The sequence below is a fragment of the Leptopilina heterotoma genome, unplaced genomic scaffold, assembly GCF_015476425.1.
Source record: "Leptopilina heterotoma isolate Lh14 unplaced genomic scaffold, ASM1547642v1 Lhet_220, whole genome shotgun sequence".
Lineage (NCBI taxonomy): Eukaryota > Metazoa > Arthropoda > Insecta > Hymenoptera > Figitidae > Leptopilina > Leptopilina heterotoma.
Window position 1 is genome coordinate 1,368,880 of NW_025110938.1, and position 19,524 is coordinate 1,388,403.

Consider the following 19,524-nt stretch of genomic DNA (forward strand, 5'->3'; position numbering starts at 1 on the left):
TAATTCAACGATTTTTAATATTTACTATTATAATAAAAAAAATTTCCAAAAGAATTCAATAATTTAAAAAAAATGTTTATGTTCTTCGCAAACATTCAATTATTTTCATAAATAAAAAAAAATTTCACAGGAATTCAATTATTTAAAACAGAATTTCCCTGGTATTTTTCGCAAAAAATAAATTATGTAAATAAATTTTTAGAAAATTCTTCCCAAGAATTCAATTATTTTTATAAATATAATAAAATTTTTCAAGAAAATTCAATTAGTTTTTAAAATTTCGAATAATCGTTGTAAGAATTCAATTATTTTTATAAATATTAAAACTCACCGCAGGATTTCAATTATTTTTAATGTAATTAAATGAATTTAAATGAATTGCGCGAAAAATGTGGAATAATTCTTAAAAATTTTATTAAAATTCTTTGAAAAAATTGAATTATTTAAAAAAATTTTAGTGAAATTCTTTATAATAATTGAATTGTCTTCAATAGAATTTTAATAAAATTCTTTGAAAGAATTAAATTATTTTTTTAAATAATAAAATTCTTCTCAGGAATTCAAATATTTTTAACAATATTGAAACTCATCGCAGGATTGCAATTATTTTTAATACATTTTTAAATTAATTCCGCCAAAAAAGCAATTATTCTTAAAAATTAGAATAAAATTCCTTGAAAAATTCAATTATTTAAAAAAATTTTAATGAAATTCTTTATAATAATTGAATTGTTTTCAATAGAATTTTAATAAAATTTTTTGAAAAAAATCAATTATTTTCATAAATAATACACAATTTTCAAAGAAATTCAATTATTTAAAAGACAATTTTCATAAAATTTAAAAAAAAAAATCATTTCTTTAAAAAGATTTTTTTTCAAATTCTTCTCAAGAATGCAATGATTTTAAAAACTTTATTAAAGTTCGATGACAAAAATTCAATTATTTTCATAAATTTCAATTATTTTGAAGGATTTCAATTATTTTTAATACAATTTGAATTTGTTACATTGAAATCATTTGAAATATTTTAAACATCAAATTCGAAATCACGAACCCTCAAAAAAATGATTCAAATAATTTATTTTATAAACTTTATTTTTACGTTATTCCAAATGAAGTTTGGATTCAATTAATAAGATTTGGTTTAGTTAACAATAAATTTTGCGTTTGACCAAAAAAATTTGGTCATCTGAATCAAAATTTTAGTTAAACCAGACGAAAATTTCAAAGAAATGAATTAATTTGGTCGAGTCAACAAAAATTTGGTTGTTTCAATTAAATTTTTTTCTGAATGAAATATAGAAAAATACTTGAAAGAATAATAACAGTTTTTTTTTAATAAAAACTGTTAATAGACCCAGAGAAAAGATACATTTTTGACTCAGAGCCAACTAGACTTTTTATTTGTTTCAAATAATTTTTATTTGGTTTTGAATAAAATTTTATTTGGCTCAAATTTATGTTTTATATATGTCAAATAATATTTTTAAATAAAAATAAAATTTTTATTTAAAAATAAGATGTTTATTTAAAAATAAAATTTTTATTTAAAACAAATAAATAACTTAATTGACTCTGAGACAAATATACGTTTATATATTTAACTCAAATAAAATATATTTGGTTTAAATAAAATTTTTCTCTGGGTGTATAAAAATAGGCACATTACGAGAAATAAAAAGAAGAATAAAATTAGATGTAAAAAAGAAAAGACAATAAAAAATTGATATGTAAGTAATAATCAATGGATTATTATACATTTCATATTATAATCGTTTTATAAACTCGGTTGACTCTACATGTGTACATGTGAAAGAAATGACTGTTCTTAGGTCAGTATGGTTAATTCACCGGTACTGGTGGGGGACTGCCGCTGACAAGAATTTAGAACCAGTTTGCCTGTTTGTTAGATTCTGCTGTCAGTTTCAGTTTCATTTTTCCTGCAACGTGAACAGAAGTAAGTGATAGAACAAATTTTCTACAAATAAATTCAAGCTTCTGAAAAATAAAAATCTTGTTTCAAATTCTGATTTATGGGCATTTTTCTTTACAATTAGAATCGAATATTAATTAATTTAAAAATTACTGACAGGAAATGAATTCTCTATCTGATTGTTAAATACTTTTCCATTCTAGAATAAGAAATTATTAATTACAAATTTACTTTATAAATTTTATTCATTTTATTTATTTTATTGTTCGTGATTCAAATGGTAGGTATATATTATTTTGTTCTACTTCGGCATTTTTCTTATCTTTCGCTTGTCTGTTACTCTCCGACATATTTAACTATAAGTATAACTATAAGTAGAAATTTAAAATATTTTTACATTTTTCTTAGTCTCTTCGAAAAGTCATCAACATGTCTTCAAAATCTACCAAAGTCATTAATTTTGGTGCTGGACCAGCAAAACTTCCTGAAGAGGTATTTAAAAAATTAATTCCAATTAAGTAATTCAATTTGTAACATTATATACTGAGAAAAAGGAGTTCTGGTTATTGTCTATTATAGGGAATATTTAACACGATATTCCAGTTAAAACAATCAGAATTTTTTTTCATTGTAAAAAAAATTATTATTGCTAATAGTTTTCATTAAATATTATAAAAATTTGTTGTTTATAATTATAAAAATAATTTATCAACAATAAGTGATTTTTGGAAATCCTAATTGTCAGTGTCAGATTCAATTAGTCAATTATTAAAGAAATAAATATAAATTTCTATTTGTAATTGTAATTTTCATAATTTTTATAAAATATAAAATATTATTATTCCTTTAATTGATAAGAGCAAATATTTCACGTGATTTTGATAAAAAATTCCAATCTTTCACAAAATATGTTCACGTGTTGAATATATTTCTAAATTCAATTCTTATCATGTCCCCAAAATCTAAAATGATTTCTTTTCCAGATTTTTCTCTCTTGCTTAAATTTTACATTTTTTAGAAATGTATCAAGCAGAGAAAAATATATCTGTTGTTTGAAAAATTTACATAATTATCAATGTTGATAATAAAATTGCTAAATAATTGTCTTAAATTTGTAATGAGTCATTCAAAATATTCTTAACTTGAATGTATATTTAAATCATTTAAATTACAGGGTTGCCACAAGTCAGGGAAGTCAGGGAATTCAGGAAAAAATTAGGGAAAGTAGAATAGGTTTAGGGAAATCAGGGAAAAGTCAGGGATTTTCGGTAAAAGTACTGGAAAAAATTGAATTTTTAAAATTCATAAGAAAACTCTCAATTTTGAATGAATTTAATTAGAAATTTTAAAGAAATAAAATTTTTTTTAAGTTTTAATAATTCAAATTAGTTACATTTTTTAATACATATTTAATTAATTATTAAAAAATATGGATTTATAAAAGAATTTTAGTTAAAAACACTAAAGAAAATTGAATTTTGAAGAAGTTACAAATATAATTGCGGAAATTCAATTATTTTCAAAATTAAAAAAATTCATCACAGAAATTCAATTATGTTTAAGAATAGTAAAAAATTCCTGTCAAAAATTAAAGAATCTTTATAAATAACAAAATTCTTCTCCAAAATTCAATTATTTTCAAAAATTTTCCTCAATTCAATGATTTTAAATATTTACTATTTTAATAAAATTTTCCAAAAGAATTCAATTATTTAAAAAAAAAATCTTAATAAAATTCTAAGCAAACCTTTTTATTATTTATATAAATAATTAAAATTTCACAGTAATTCAATTAAATTTACAATTGTTTTTATAAATTTCTGCTCAATAATTTAATTATTTTCACAAGTAAATTTTTGTACATGGATTCAATTATTTTCATAAATAATAAAACTCATCGCGGAATTTCAATTATTTTTTAATACAAATTATAATTTCAATTCTGTTGAACAATTATTCAATTGTTTTCAAGAATTTTAATAGAATTCTTTGCAAAATTCAATAATTTCCATAAATAACAATATTAATCACAAGAATAAAAATATTTTCATGAGTTAAAAAAATTCATTTTAGAAATTAAATTATTTTCAAAAATTAAAAAAAAAATTCTTGTCATAATTTCAATTATCTTTAAATAGAAAAAACCTTCGCTGAAATTCAATTATTTAAAGAAAATTTTAATAAAATTTTACGCAAACAAATTTTTTTTTATAAATAATAAAAATTTCCCAGGATTTTAATTATTTATAAATTTTTTTTGTACATTTTTTCGCAATAATTCAATTATTTTTATAAATAATAAAACTGTTCTCAGTAATTTAATTATTTTTATAAATAATAAAACTCATTGCAGGATTTCAATTATTTTTAGTTCAATTTTAATCAAATATCTCGAAAAATATATGTATTACTAAAAATGTTATTAAAATTCGTCAGACGAATTCAATTAATAAGAAATTTGTTGATAAAATTCTTTATGAGAATTAAAATTTAACAAAAATGTAATTTTTCAATTAATTATTTATTTATGAATTTAAATAATTGAATTCTCGTAGAATTTTCTAATAAAAATTGGTTTTAAATTGAATTTTCGAATAATTGATTTATTATTTATTAAAATAATTGAATTCTTGCAACGAATTTTATTACATTTTTTTTTAAATAATTGAATTCTTTTGAGAAAGGTTTGAAAAGGTGTGAATTTAAAATTTTCGAAAATCTTCATTTCTGTTGAAGAATATTAATGATTAAATAAATGTAAAAAAAATATGTTTTAGTATCTAATAATTTTTAGAGTGAATCAGAATATTCTTTAGGGTCAGGGAAAAAGTCGAAATCAGTCAGGAAAAAGTCAGGGTAAAACAAAATTGAATATTTGTGGCAACCCTGAATTAAAATGGTATTTTTTTCACTTAGAAGAAAATTTGAACATTTTGAAAAAGAACAAATATACGAAAATATTTTTTTTTTCTTTTTCTAAATGTTCAAAAATTATTTTCTTGTTCAAAATAAATATTTTGAAAAGAAAATATATTTAATTTGATATATTTAATTAAAAAAATGATTCTTTAAAATAATTATTCATCCTTTTTATTTGAAGGTGATTGAGGAAGTTCAGAAAGGATTTCATTCATTTGGAGATACAAATATCAGTATTGTGGAACTCAGTCATCGATCAAGTGATTTTAATAAAATCATAAATGATGCACAGGCAACATTACGAGAAATACTGTAAGATTTATGTATTTAATATTTAATATTTAATAATTTTATAATAATTAAAAAACAAGAAATTAAACCTTTCAAATGCAACTTTTAGTGACATTCCATCGAATTACAAAATTTTATTCATGCAAGGAGGAGGCACAGGAATATTTGCAGCAATTCCTCTGAATATGATGAAAACTGGAACTGCAGATTATTTCGTAACTGGTAAAAAAAAAATTGGTTTACTATTATTTTTCACTTCTTCAAAAATTTTATTTTATTTTCCATTCAAACAGGTTCATGGTCATCAAAAGCTGCAAAGGAAGCAGCGAAATATGGAAAAGTGAATTTGGTTCTTCCAAAGACTAGCTCTTATGTGGAAATTCCGGATTCCTCGAGCTGGAATCTGGATCCAAATGCATCCTATGTTTATTATTGCGACAATGAGACAATTCACGGTTAGTTCCTTTTTCCTACCACAGATTTAATTTTAGTTAACAAAAATTAAATTATTTTAATTTAATTAATAATCAAAAATAAAACGAAATCTTTCTAGGTATTGAGTTCAACTTCATTCCTGACACTAAAGGAGTTCCTCTCGTTGCCGATATGTCGTCAAATATTTTGACAAAACCAATAGATGTTTCAAAGGTAAATTTAAGAGAAACATTTTTGTTATAAAATAAGTTTTTGTATTTTATTTCAGTTTGCAGTGATTTATGCTGGAGCGCAAAAAAACATTGGTCCAGCAGGTGTGACGTTAGTAATTATACGAGAGGATATTATAGGCCATGCAATGTCAGTTTGTCCATCGATACTCGATTTTGCAGTGATGGCCGAGAATAATTCCATTTATAATACACCTCCAACATTCCAGTAGGTTGAGAGAGAGAGAGAATTATTACAAATCATAAATAAAATAAAATTTTAATTAATACTGACTTTGATAATAACTGGAATAGTTATTATCAATAAGAATAGAATTTTTATTTAATTAATTAAATTTTTAATTACAATTTAATTAGAATTTTAATTTAATTAGAATAGAATTTGTTTCTTGATGCTACAAATTTTGATTTACATCTTTTAGAGCCTTTTAATAATAGGTAATATAATTATCATTGAAATAAAATTAAAATAATGTTGAATTAAAAATAAATTAAATAAATTACAGAATTTACTTTGTCGGCAAAGTTTTCAAATGGATTCAAAGAAATGGAGGAGTGAAGGGAATGGAGAAAAAGGCTGTAGAAAAAAGCAAGAGAATTTATGATATTATTGATAATTCTCAAGGTTTTTATGTTTGTCCGATTAAAAAGGACTGTCGCAGTAGAATGAATGTGCCATTTAGAATAAAAAATAATGACGAATTAGAAAAGGAATTTTTGACTGGTGCCAGTGAACGTGGCATGTTGCAACTGAAAGGACACAGGTTCGTTTGTCTTTTAATTCTTCCAGGGCTTGAACTAGTCAAAATATTTAAAAATACAGACTTTACGGACCAAGAATGAAAAATTACGGACCATTTACTGACAAAAATATATAACAAATCTGAATCAATTAAGAAAACATTTTACTTAAAGCTATAAATTAAATTTTTCATAATTCTATAAAACATGAAGATATCAATAACTCCGAGTCTTCGATTTCTTCATGATTTATAAATTATAATAAATTAAAGATGACCGAGTGATAAAATCATTATCAATTCAATTATTTTTAATATTAAATTATTTAAATACAAAAATCAATAATTTATTGAATAATTGAATTTTTAAGTAATTGAATTCTTTCCACGAATGTTAATAAAATTTTTCAGAATAATTACATTTTTCGAGGAATTCAATTAAAATTGTAGGTACTAAAAATAATTGAATTCTTTTGAAAAATTTTTATAATGAATTAAGAAAAAAATTGAATTCTTCCGTGAAATTCTATTGAAAATAATTGAATTTTTCCAAAGATTTGACTATTTAAAAAAATAATTGAATTGTTTTCAAGGATTTATTAAAATTTTAGAAAATAATTGAATTATTTCGTCAATTTTTTTTAAAATTTTGTTGAAAATAATTGAATTTTTGCAAAAAGTTTTACTATTTACCATAAAAATAATTGAATTCTTCCTAAGAATGTTATTATTTATAAAAATAATTGAATTCTTGCATCGAATTTTATTAAATATTTTTGAACAATATTTAATTTTTGCGATGAATTTTATTCATTTTGAAAATAATTGAATTTCTCCAAAATTCTCCAATTTATATCGTACAATTTACGAAATTTTCTCGTCATTTCGTTACGGACCTTTTTTTCAAAAAAACTGACTTTTACGGACTTGAAGCAAAATTTACGGACCTAGTTCGAGCCCTGAGTCTTCTTCTGATTAATTCTTTTTCTTTTGACTTGATTATAATTTTCTTTTTAAAATGGTTTATAGATCAGTTGGCGGAATTCGTGCTTCCCTTTACAATGCGGTAACAATTGAGGAAGTCGAAATTTTGGCTTCGTACATGAAATGGTTTCAAGAATCGAAGCAGTAAATTTTCTTTCAAGTAAAAATCAAGTGTTACAAGTGCAATTTGAAAATAAAAAAAACAGACTCTGAAGAGAATACTTTGTTATTTAAAGTATTTAATTTGAAATGGGTTTCTTTCCCATTATAAGGATTATTGTACATACATTTTTTTTTACGAAAATCAAAAATTTAGATATATGAAAATATGTTTATTTTATTTTGTACGGATCTTTATAATCAACGAATATATCACTTGTTTTAAATAATATTTAAAAAGAACTTATCATTTTTCTAAATATATTATTTAGAAATATTATTTGAATGCTGAGAAAAAATTGCGTCCAATAAGGTTTCTAAATTCTTATTTGTTCCACGACATCCATTTATTACAGCTTTCGCCCACTGGAAGTATAGAAATAATAAATATTAATTTTTTTGAAAATATTTTTGTCCAATAAATGTAAAATTTAAATAAAAGTGCCTTGAAATAGTCATTGACTCTTTCTGATGTCCAACCAATTGGAGTTTCTTTTCTCAAATCACGTAAATTGTACAATTTATCGGCTAATTTCACTAATTTTGCTCGATTAGTGGAGTTTGGTGCTTTTTTAATTTGCATTGATTTTCGCTCTAGTTTGGATAAAGTTTTATCATCTGTTACTTCAGCCACAACATTGCGAACATCTTTGCCAAATTCTTGTTCTATTTCATCAAAAGTTGTGTCTGTGTCTTCGACTGTGTCATGTAATAATGCCGCGAGAATCACAACTGCATCGTAACAATTACCCTCCTCGATTAAAATATTCGCCACTCCTGTGAAAAATTAATTTTATAATTAAACTTAATTAATCTGCGAACAGATTACCGGAACATGTACTTTATTATTATTAATAATTAATAATTACCAATAGGATGATTAATGTATGGAGTTTGTTCGATATTTTTTCTTCTTTGTTTACTGTGTTTAAGAGCTGCAAAATTAGTGCATCTTACAATCATTGATATCAGTTCCTCTTTTGTTAGTTCATTTGAACAGGATTTACAAGCAGAAGGTTCTGCACTGGATTCATTTTTTGTATTTGAAACAATTTTATCGACAATTGACTTTTTGTCATCAATTTCAAGAGACGTTTTCATTTCACTTTCCATAGCTGTTAATTTGTTATATAAATTATTTGTTTACTGTATTTATTACTTTCTCCCAAGAAAGTTATTCACCCAATGTTACCACCGAGTTAAGGACAGTTCAAACAAAGTTTTAATTTATTCAATCACGATTAACTCGGTGTTAACATCGAAAGGTATACTTGAGAAGCAAAAAATTTGAGGTTATGTTTACAATTTTTTGAATAAGAGAAAAATCAAGACAAATCTAACAAAAACGTTAATCTTTAATTTATTTGCTTCTTAGGTTCTGTACCTCTCTCAGGAGTGCGTCACAGTGTTTAGAACATTAGAATTTAATTTTTGTAAACAAAAATAAACAAAGTTTTCATTGCAAACTACTTAAAAATAATATTTTCTTTTTTACACTTTTATTTCAATAATTACCTGGTAATTCCTTTGTAGGTATTGCTGATCTCAACAATTTTTTACAAAACCTCACACTTATATCAAAATGTAATATGCAAATTACTTTATTGCAAATTTTTTCCTCTATTTTCAAAAGAGCTGAGTTACCACTTGCTCTAATCCACTCTGTACATCGTTCTGCGTCCTTGTAGGGATGGGGAAATTTAAAAAAAGGTCCTTGTGTCGATTGACAGGATATAACTTCGCATTTCTTTACCATTTTTCTCACCCTAAAAAACAATTATCCATTATTATCTGATTCAAATAATAATCATTTTTTGCCCTTACTCCTTGTTTAGATTTCGTTCGTGGATTTAGTTATAAAATTCTTGGGAATTTATAAAATATTCTCAAGAATATAACGAGAATTTTAGAATATTCTAATAACTTAAACTTTCGCAATTCATTTGTTTAGAAAAAATAAATTGTTGAAATAAAAATTGACTAGCAATGAAATAATTAACATTAGCAAATTAAGTATTAACTAACTAATATTTAAATATTATTAAAGAACATATTTTATGGAGGTTATGTACGTTTTTTGTTTTCTTTAGAAAAATATAGCAAACAAAAGCTAATTTATTCTTTTATCTAATTTTAAATGTTTGAAAATTAATTATGAGTCTTATTTATAAAGTTTATAAACAAGTATCTCTTTCTTTAAGACATTTTATTCACAAGATGAACGAGATGAACACTTTTTAAGTATAAGTCGTATAAGTTAACAGGTTATGACAGTTGTATATCGTGAGAATATATTTCTTGGTTATATTCCCGTTTTCATCATATTCTCATTCTTCTGGTAATATTACCATTTATATTTCCGAGTGTTTCCGAGCTAAACAAGGACAGCGATAACCTAACTTTCTTATACAAAACACAACGTAACCTCGAAAAACTACTAAATTGACAGATCTGACAACATTTGGAGTTATTTAGATTAAAAGAATTTGAAATTTATAATAATTTTTACTTGAATTTGTGTGAATAAAAGAATTTTCCATAATGTCGACAAAAAAAGCTTTGACGCAACAGGAATTGCGTAAGATAATGAACAATACAAAACAAAAATTAGGTGTACAAAAGAAAATAGAATCACCACTGGCAAAATATCCTTTTAATTATAATTAAATATTAAGATTGCATGTTATTAGTTATTATTAGCATTATATTGCGCTTTGGATATTTTCATGAAAATAAACAATCTTTTTTTTTTACATAAAAATCAGTAACGATTTATGATAAATTTTAATAGCTTGCTTTTTTATGTATTTTCGATAGAAATTTTTTTCTGAATATTTCTAGTTCTATTACTAATGATAAGGACAAAAAAATATTAAGTTTTCACTGTTTCATATTTTTGATATGTAGAAAAAAATATTATTTAAGAATATTTTAATTCTATGTTATAATAACAAAGTTGCCACAAGTCATAAAATTATTAATTACAAATTATTTAATAAATAATTTCCTTAAATATTTCAAAATTGAATTTCAAAAGAGTTGGGTTTACAATTTTTTATAAATTTATTAACTTCAAAACGTTTTCATTTGAGATTTTATAAAATTTTAATAATTCAAATTCTTCTTCTAAATTTAATTAAGTTAAATTTTTAAATATATGTTTAATTATTTATTAAAAATAATGGATTTATAGAAGAATTTTAGTTAAAACACAAACCAAAAAATAGAATTTTGGAGAAGTTACAAATGATTGCAGAAATTTAATTATTTTTAAAAGTAATAAAATTCTTCGCAGAAATTCAATTATTTTCAAAAATAATAAAATTTTTCACAGGTTCAATTCTTTTTAACCATTTCAATAAAATTTTTCGCAATAATCCAATTATTTTCATAAATTATAAAACTCATCGCAGAATTTTAACTATTTATAGTACAATTTTAATCAAATAAATTTCTCGAAAAATGTCATTATTCTTAAAAATGTTATTAAAATTAGTCAAAATAATTTTTATATTTAAATAATTGAAATCTTGTTGAATTTTCGAATAAAAACTGATTTAAAAATGAATTTTAGTTAAAATTTTAGATAATAATTGAATTTAAAAAATTTTTCAAATTAAAATCTTTGAAAATTTGATTTAAAGAAGAATTTTTGTTACAAATTCTAGAAAATAATAATTGAATTGAAATGATGAAAATAATTTTTAAGAAGTTACAGTAACAATAATTATTTATTATTATTATTATTATTAATAATAAATAATAATAATTACTATTTAATAATTATTTGTTAGTATTATAAATTATAAGTTATCGAATTTCAAAACTAGATGAATTTGAAATTTTTGAAAATCTTAATTCCTATGGAAAAATAAAATTGATTAAATATTTATTTAAAGATGAAGTTATATTTAATCTTATTTTTGGAATAGGATTTTCCACAGGAATTAAGACATTCAAAAATTTCAAATTCGAACCTTTTTTAAATTGAACAAGTTATAAAAGTATTTGTTATAAAACATGAAGATATCGATTGCTCCAAGTCGAAGACTCTAGAATTTTAAATTATTTTTTTTTAAAATAATAATTGAATTCCTTAAAAAAAATTTATTTTTTATGAAAATAATTGAATTCCTGTGGAAATTTTTATTATTTATGAAAATAATTAAATGTTTACATACAATTTTATTAAAATTTTTTTGTAATTAATTGAATTCGTTTTGGGAAATTTTATTAAAATCGTAGATATTGAAAATTATTGAAATTAGAAAATTTTTTGAAAATAATCGTTTTTAGTCCTTTTTTTTGACAAAATAGTTAATTGTATTTATTTATACAAAATTATTCCTTAACGATGTGATTACGTATAATTCATTAGGGCAATTAACTTGCATTATTTGTAAGATTACTGTCAACAACGAAGCAGCTTGGCCAATTCATATCAATTCAAAGAAACACAAAGAAAATATAGAAAATGCGAAACAACAACTTGAAAAAGCAAAGTCGACAGTTTCCGGACAGAAAAGATCCTCTTCTACATTACATGAATCACAGCCTGTCAAGAAAGTTAAAGGCATTCTGAAGAATTCGAGTCCTTCTTCACAAACAAAATCACAATTACCTGCTGATTTTTTTGACAATAAACCTCCATCAGGAAAAAATGATTCAACAAAGAGTAAATCAAAAGCATCGAAAGCAACGACTAACGTTGAATCATCGGAAATTATAACCAACGATGAAGAAAGTGAGAATGATAATCAGACGAAAGTGAAAGACAATTCATCGGTGCTTCCTGAAGGATTTTTTGACGATCCGATTTTAGACGCTCGAGTAATTAGAATACTTTCTATCTTTTATAGTATATATTTTTTATTGATTAATTTTAATTTATAAATATTTTATTATTATTATTATTAAACAAATATTGCTTTCAGGTACGAAATGTAGAGTATAAGGATCCAATAGAAGAAGAATGGGAAAAGTTTAAAAAAGAAATTAAGGAGGAAGAGGCGCAGGCAAATCAGATAATAGCAGATGATCAAGAAGAGGCGACGGCAAAAAGACAAGAAGACGTTATTGAAGAACAATTACAACGATTATCGAAAGTAATGGATCTTGTAAGGCTTAAAGAAAAAATGCAAGCTGTAGATAGAAAAATGGAATATTTAGAAAAGGAATCATCATCAAGCGATGACGATGAAGTCGACGAATTTCTTGATTGGCGAGCTAAAAAATCTTACAAATAGTTTTTAATTAAAATTAGTTTTACGTTTTTTTAAAATGTATAAAAATCAATAATAAATTTAATTTTTCATTGTTCTCTAAATATGCGTTTTGATTTCTACTAAAACTTATTATTTACTACTTTTTTACGTTATTCTACTATTTGAGTACTTTTTTAAGATTTCAGCTACAAAAAGCTACTATTTCTGTTTTTTTTTTTTGAGAATTTACTTTAAATTAGCTAATACTAGAAATAAAAAAACTATTCTTATAAATTATAATCAAATTCTTTAAAACGATTCAATTGTTTTCAAAAAATATTCGAAATTCAATTATTTTCAATATCTAGTATTTTCATAAAATTTCGCAAAAGAATTCAATTATTAACAAAAAAAAAATTGATGAAATTCAATTATTTTCATAAATAATAATATGTATCAGAAAAATTCAATTATTTTTAAAAGTAATATAAATTTCTTCTTGGAAATTCAATTATTTAAAAAAATTATAATAAAATCGTTCGCAAGAATTCAATTATTTTCATAAACAACAATATTTATCACAAGAATTTAATTATTTTTAAAAAGTAATAAATTTTTTTTTTGGAAATTTAATTATTTTTGAAAATTTTAATAAAATTCTTTGCAACTATTCAATTATTTTCAAAAATAATCAAATTTTACGCAGGATTTCAATTATTTTTAATACAATTTAACAGATATTGCTCGAAAAATGTGACTGTCCGCGACAAAAGGGACCTTAGCTCCCATGTATTTACATGGAGCTAAGGTCCCTTTTGTCGCGGACAGTCACAAATATAATTATTCTTAAAAATTTAATTTCAATTCCTCGAAAAAATCAATTATTCAAAAAAAAATATTTTTTTAAAATTCTTTGGGAGAATTCAATTATTTACAAAAATATTAGAATTTTTCACAGGAATAATTCTTCGAAAGAATTCATTATGTTGATAAATAACAAAATTCTTCCCAAAAATTCAATTATTTTAAGGCATTTTAATAAAATTGTTTGCAAAATTCAATTATTTTCATAAATATCAATATTCATCACAAAAGAATTCAATTATATTTAAAAGTATTAAATTTCTTCTTGGAAATTCAATTATTTTTAAAAATTCTGATATAATTTTTTGCAAGATTTTAATTGAATTTTTGTAAAATTTATATATTTGTAAAAACTTTTAGCAATTCAATATGATTTTCAATATCTATTATTTTCATAAAATTTCCAAACAGAATTAAATTATTTAAAAATTTTTTTGTAAAAATCTAAGAATTAAATTCTTTTTATGAATAATAAAAATTTCTCAGGAATTCAATTATTTAAATTAGAATTTGCATAAAATTAGACGAAAGGTGAAATCAATTATGTATTTAATTTTTATAAACTTCTTCGCAAGAATTGAATTATTTTTCTAAATATTTAAATTGTATCATGAATAATAAAATTCGTTGTAGAAATTCAATTTACTAGGAGGATAAGAAAAAAGTAAATATTTTTTACGAAAATTAGGAAAAAGTCGGAAAAATAAAATATAGAATGGAATTTTTGTCAGTTTTGTAAAGTTTCTAAAACGAGTTTTTTTGGTCGTCAAGTTTAATTTTTCGATAGCTACTTTTTTTACTACTTCTTTTTTTTTTTTGTTTGAATGCTACTTTTTGCTACTTTTTAAAAATTAATTATCGATTGCGAAGTCTGCTTATGAACATGGAGGAAAAGAAACAGTAATATTTTTCTGGTATTAAAAATATTTTTATTACACTAATACATTTGAAGAAAAAATTGAAGAAAACAATTCATTTCACAAATATTTTATTATTTTGCAATCACTCGAATTCGATAAAAAAAGCAAGTAGTACATATGGAATATTTTGAAAATCGTATTTTTCAACTTTTTAACTCTTGTTTTTTTTGTCTTCCTCCAACAGAATTTCTTTTATTGTCGAAGAATCAAATAGCGCTACGTTTGAAGCTGCATTACTCAAACGTATTTCCTGGAGACAATTTTCCTTTATGCTTCTACTGTTATTAATTGTCGGAAAAATATTAACATTGATTTTGGAAGTAACATTACCTTCATCATTTAATCTCTTGAAGAGTGCAATTCGATCTTCATTATCTAATAAATACCGTATAAAATTTATCGAAACTTCTGAATTTTGCGCTTTATTGAGTTCTAAATAGCTTTCTAAAGTAACTTTTATAGTTTCGTAATTAACTCGAGTTTCTTGAACATATTCAGGTACTTTTGTGAAAATTACAGATACAGCGGGAAAATATTCTTCAAATCTATTTCCAAAAATATTTGCAACATAATCTATAAGTGTTGTAAACAGATTAATGTCATCAGAATCTTTAATATCTGTGAAGTCGACAACTAAAATAATTTTTAGAGATTTAACAGATTTTACTAATTGATGGATATAAATCTCATTAGTGATGAATTTTACTTTATCTAGATCTTTAATGATACATGGAGTAGTCTCCCAGAGAGTCAAATTGGGTAATTTTTTTGAAATCCACTTTGTTGGTTTTCTAATGTTTAATGTAGACTTAGCATTAATTTCCGGTCCGCTGGAGTTACTGTTAGCTTTTACTATTCTTGTACGATTATAGAGTTCTTTTACACCCTTCAATTGAGTGCCGATTAAATAATTAATTAGTGTACTTTTTCCGGCTTTATCATTGCCGAAGAAAACTGCCGAGTCTTCATTCACAGATAGATTTTTCAAATATTCCTTTGACTCTGAGACAGATATTCTTAATTCCTCTAAATCCGTGTTATTCAATTTCACATGTGCGCCATTGGACAGTGCGATTACAAGACAGATGATTGTTAGTCTAATCATGATTGATCAATGATAATCTTTGTCGAATGTGACTTTAATTTATACCTGAAGAGCCAAAAGAAGCATTGAAAACTTTAAATAAAACTTTAATAAAACTTTAATTTTGAAAACTACAATACTAGACATCAAAAAACTATTTTTAAAAATTATAATCAAATTCTTTAAAACGGTTCAATTATTTCGCAAAACAATTCAATTATTTAGAAAACAAATTGATAAAATTCATCAAAAATTCAATTATTTTCATAAATAATAAAATTTCCACAGGAATTCAATTAATTAAGAATAGCATTTTCAACAAAAATTACGAAAAAATCAATTATTTGACAAAATTTTTATACAATTCTTCACAATTCTTCACAATAATTCAATTCCTTTCACTAATAATAACATTTTTCATCGAAATTCAATTATGTATTTAAAAAAATTTTGATAAAATTCTAAATAAGAATTTAATTATTTTCATAAATAATAAAACTCATCGAAGAATTTCAATTATTTTTTAAACTATTTTAAATTAATTAATTGAAAAATTCAATTATTTTCACAAATAAAATTTTCCACAAGAATTCAATTATTTAAAATAAAATTTTCATAATATTTATTGTATTTCGGAAAAATTAATTATTTAAAACATTGTTTATAAAATTCTTCTAAAAAATTCAATTATTTTCAAAACTAACAAAATTTTTCACAAAAATTCAATTATTTTTAAAAATTCTAATAAAATCGTTTGTAAGAATTCAATGATTTTCAAAAAATATTGAAATTCTTTCCAGGAATTGAATTATTTTTGTAAATTTTTAAAAACATTCTTATAGCAACTATTCAATTATTTTTATAAATAATAAAATTCATCGCACGATTTCAATTATTTTAAAATTTTTAATACAATTTTACAATTTTACAATTTTACAGGAATTACTCAAAAAATGTAATTATTCATAAAAATTTAATTCCAAATTTCCTCGTGTAAAAATCAATTATTTAAAGAAATGTTTTTTTTTATTTAACAAAATTTTCATACAATTCTTCACTGTAATTCAATTACTTTCACTAATAATAAATGTTTTCATGAAAATTCAATTATTTAAAAAAAAATTTTCATAAAATTCTAAGCAAGAATTCAATTATTTTTCATAATTAATACTTAACACTCATTGAAGAATTTCAAATATTTTAAAATATTTTAAATTAATTAGTCGAAAAACTAAATTATTTTCACAAATTAAGCCCTCGACAAGAATTCAATTATTTTCAAAAATAACAAAATTTTTCACAGAAATTCAATTCTTTTTAAACATTTTAATAAAATTTTCCACAATAATTAAATTATTTTCATAAATAATAAAATAATTTTCAGGAATTCAATTATTCTTAAAAATTTATTTTCAATTCCTCGAAGAAATCGATTACTTAAAAAAATGCTTTTTCTGAAATTTTTTGGAAGAATTCAATTATTTACAAAAATATTAGAATTTTTGACAGGAATTCAATTTTGTCGATAAATAATAAAATTATTTCCGAAACTTCAATTATTTTGAGGCATTTTAATTAAATTCTTTCCAAAATTCAATTATTTTCATAAATAACATTATTTATCACAGGAATTCAATTATTTTCATAAGTAATACATTCCTTTTTGGAAATTCAATTATTTTTAAAAATTCTAATAAAATCGTTAGCAAGAATTCAATTATTTTCATAAAAAATAAAATTCATCAGAGGATTTTAAATATTTTTAATACAAATTTAACAGGAATTTCTTAGAAAATGTAATTATTCTTAAAAATTTAATTAAAAATTTTTTAGAATAAAAAAACTTTCTTATACAGTAATATGAATCTAAATAAACAAAAAATTTTTAGTAAAAAAGTGAATTTTTCAAATTTGATTGTAATTATTTCTATAATTTTCAATAGAATATATACTTTACATACATCAATAGATTCGTCTTGATGCAAAGAATAAGATTTTTGATTTATTTTTCAATAAATAATAACATTTTATTGTACAGCAACATGATTTTTAAGAAAAATGAATTTTTATTAAAAGTGCAAATTTTTTGTCTATAATTGGTTTTAATTCTATAAATTTAAATACAATATATACTTTATATATACCAATCGATCCGTCTTGGTGTAAAGAATAAGATTTTAGAAGTAAATAGTAAGATTTTCTTATATGGCAACATAATTTTGCGGAAAGAACTAATTTTTTGATAAAAACGCGAATTTTTCAGCATTAATTGTGATTAACTCTGTAAATTCTCATACAATTTATACTTTTTATGTACCAATCGATTCGTCTTGATGCAAAGAATAAGATTTTATTATAATATATTAACTTCAATAACCAACTTAAAAAAAAATTTTTGAAAAAAAAATTTTTTTAGAAAAAAGTCAAAAAAAAAATTTTTTCTGAGAATTTTTTAAAGTTTATCAATCCATTTCGAGATATTTTTATGATAAATATACCTGGTAAATTTTAGCCAAATTCGTTAAAACCTCTTCGAGTTATCGTGTTCACAAAAATCGGGATCCACACACACACATACACACATCCGGACAATTGTTCAGGGTCTTATATAACATAGTCCTATATAGAGGAAAATTTGTTAAAAGGATTTTTAAACATTTTGTAAATTAAACGACTACAAAGCTTCCTCACGAGGAAGCAAAATAATTCAATTCTTGCTGTGAATTTTACCAATCATAATTTATTAAAAATAATTGAAATTCTACGATAAGTTTTATTATCTTTATGAAAATAATTGAATGTATGTAAAAAATTTTACTTGTGAAAATAATTGAATTATTCAGAAGAAATTTATAAAAAATTTGTAAATAATTGAATTCCTGTGAAATTTGTGTTTTTTTGTTTTTTATGAAAATAAGTATGTAAATATTTGCGTAGAATGTTGTTAATATTTTTTTTTAAATTATTAAATTCTTTTGGAAAATTTTATTAAAATAGTAGATATTAAGAATCATTGAATTGCGGAAAATTTTTGAAAATAATTGAAATTTTGTCTAGAATTTTATTAAAAATTTTTAAAAATTTGAAATGAAAACCTGTTGAAGTTGATTTATACTTATGAAAATTGTAAACGCAACTCTTTTAATAAAATTCAATTCATTTTGAAATATTTAATTAAAATTACATCACTATATATAAAGCTTCTTATGAGGAAGGGAAATATTTTATTTTAATTGTATTTCAATAAATAATTATTTATTTTTTAATAAAGAAAATAGGTACTTACGTTAATGTTGTCAGTTATATATACTTTTTTAAGTAACTGTTGTAATCATTAACACTTTATTCTATTGTATTTCCCTTAATACAAGTGGAATGCTCGAAAACAACAAAATGAGTTTTAGAAAATAAAATACGATGTTATTTTATAAAATTTTACATATTAAACAAAAGTCGTAAAGATTATGTACAGTTAACCAATAGAGAAGTTACAGGTAAATCGATAAAAATAAAAAAAAATAATTCTCAAGAATTCAATTATTTCCATAAATAGAAAAATTCTTCAGATTTACTACATTCTTTTGAATATTATTTTTAAAAAAAATTCTACACAGGAATTCAATTATTTTCATAAATTTTCATAAATGTCTTCGCAGAAATGCAATTATGTTTAAAATATATTTTTTTAATTCTCGTTAAAATCCCAATTATCTTTATAAATAAAAAAAATTCTTTTTCAAAATTCAATTATTTTCAAA

The 19,524-nt window shown here is 22.2% G+C and overlaps 4 protein-coding genes across 7 annotated transcripts; 2 read left to right on the forward strand and 2 right to left on the reverse strand.

Annotated features, from left to right (window-relative positions):
- Positions 1-1,831: 1,831 nt before the first annotated feature.
- LOC122502140 (probable phosphoserine aminotransferase) lies at positions 1,832-7,926 on the forward strand. The gene is made up of 9 exons (XM_043612052.1): positions 1,832-1,960; positions 2,345-2,428; positions 5,037-5,167; positions 5,256-5,368; positions 5,440-5,601; positions 5,700-5,794; positions 5,850-6,019; positions 6,318-6,575; positions 7,581-7,926. The coding sequence occupies exons 2-9, from the start codon at positions 2,366-2,368 to the stop codon at positions 7,681-7,683; spliced, it is 1,095 nt and encodes a 364-aa protein (XP_043467987.1). The 5' UTR covers positions 1,832-1,960; positions 2,345-2,365; the 3' UTR covers positions 7,684-7,926.
- Positions 7,744-9,946, reverse strand: LOC122502141 (guanosine-3',5'-bis(diphosphate) 3'-pyrophosphohydrolase MESH1). Of its 4 annotated transcripts, none has more exons than XM_043612053.1 (5): positions 9,898-9,946; positions 9,210-9,460; positions 8,564-8,809; positions 8,140-8,471; positions 7,744-8,060 (listed from the first exon to the last, which is right to left on the reverse strand). In XM_043612053.1, coding segments are annotated over exons 1-5 (933 nt in total). In that variant the 5' UTR covers positions 9,900-9,946; the 3' UTR covers positions 7,744-7,958. The 4 variants fall into 4 exon arrangements, with proteins under 4 accessions (XP_043467988.1, XP_043467990.1, XP_043467991.1 ...); XM_043612055.1 differs by having other exon boundaries at positions 9,767-9,902; XM_043612056.1 differs by lacking the exon at positions 9,898-9,946 and adding an exon at positions 9,720-9,738.
- A 145-nt stretch (positions 9,947-10,091) lies between these two features.
- LOC122502142 (zinc finger protein 830) lies at positions 10,092-13,020 on the forward strand. Its single transcript, XM_043612057.1, has 3 exons — positions 10,092-10,339; positions 12,059-12,524; positions 12,629-13,020. The coding sequence occupies exons 1-3, from the start codon at positions 10,236-10,238 to the stop codon at positions 12,938-12,940; spliced, it is 882 nt and encodes a 293-aa protein (XP_043467992.1). The 5' UTR covers positions 10,092-10,235; the 3' UTR covers positions 12,941-13,020.
- Positions 13,021-14,746: 1,726 nt separating this feature from the next.
- On the reverse strand, positions 14,747-19,202 carry LOC122502144. Its single transcript, XM_043612059.1, has 2 exons — positions 19,053-19,202; positions 14,747-15,832 (listed from the first exon to the last, which is right to left on the reverse strand). Exon 2 carries the CDS (start codon positions 15,785-15,787, stop codon positions 14,834-14,836), a length of 954 nt encoding a protein of 317 aa, XP_043467994.1. The 5' UTR covers positions 15,788-15,832; positions 19,053-19,202; the 3' UTR covers positions 14,747-14,833.
- Positions 19,203-19,524: the final 322 nt, after the last annotated feature.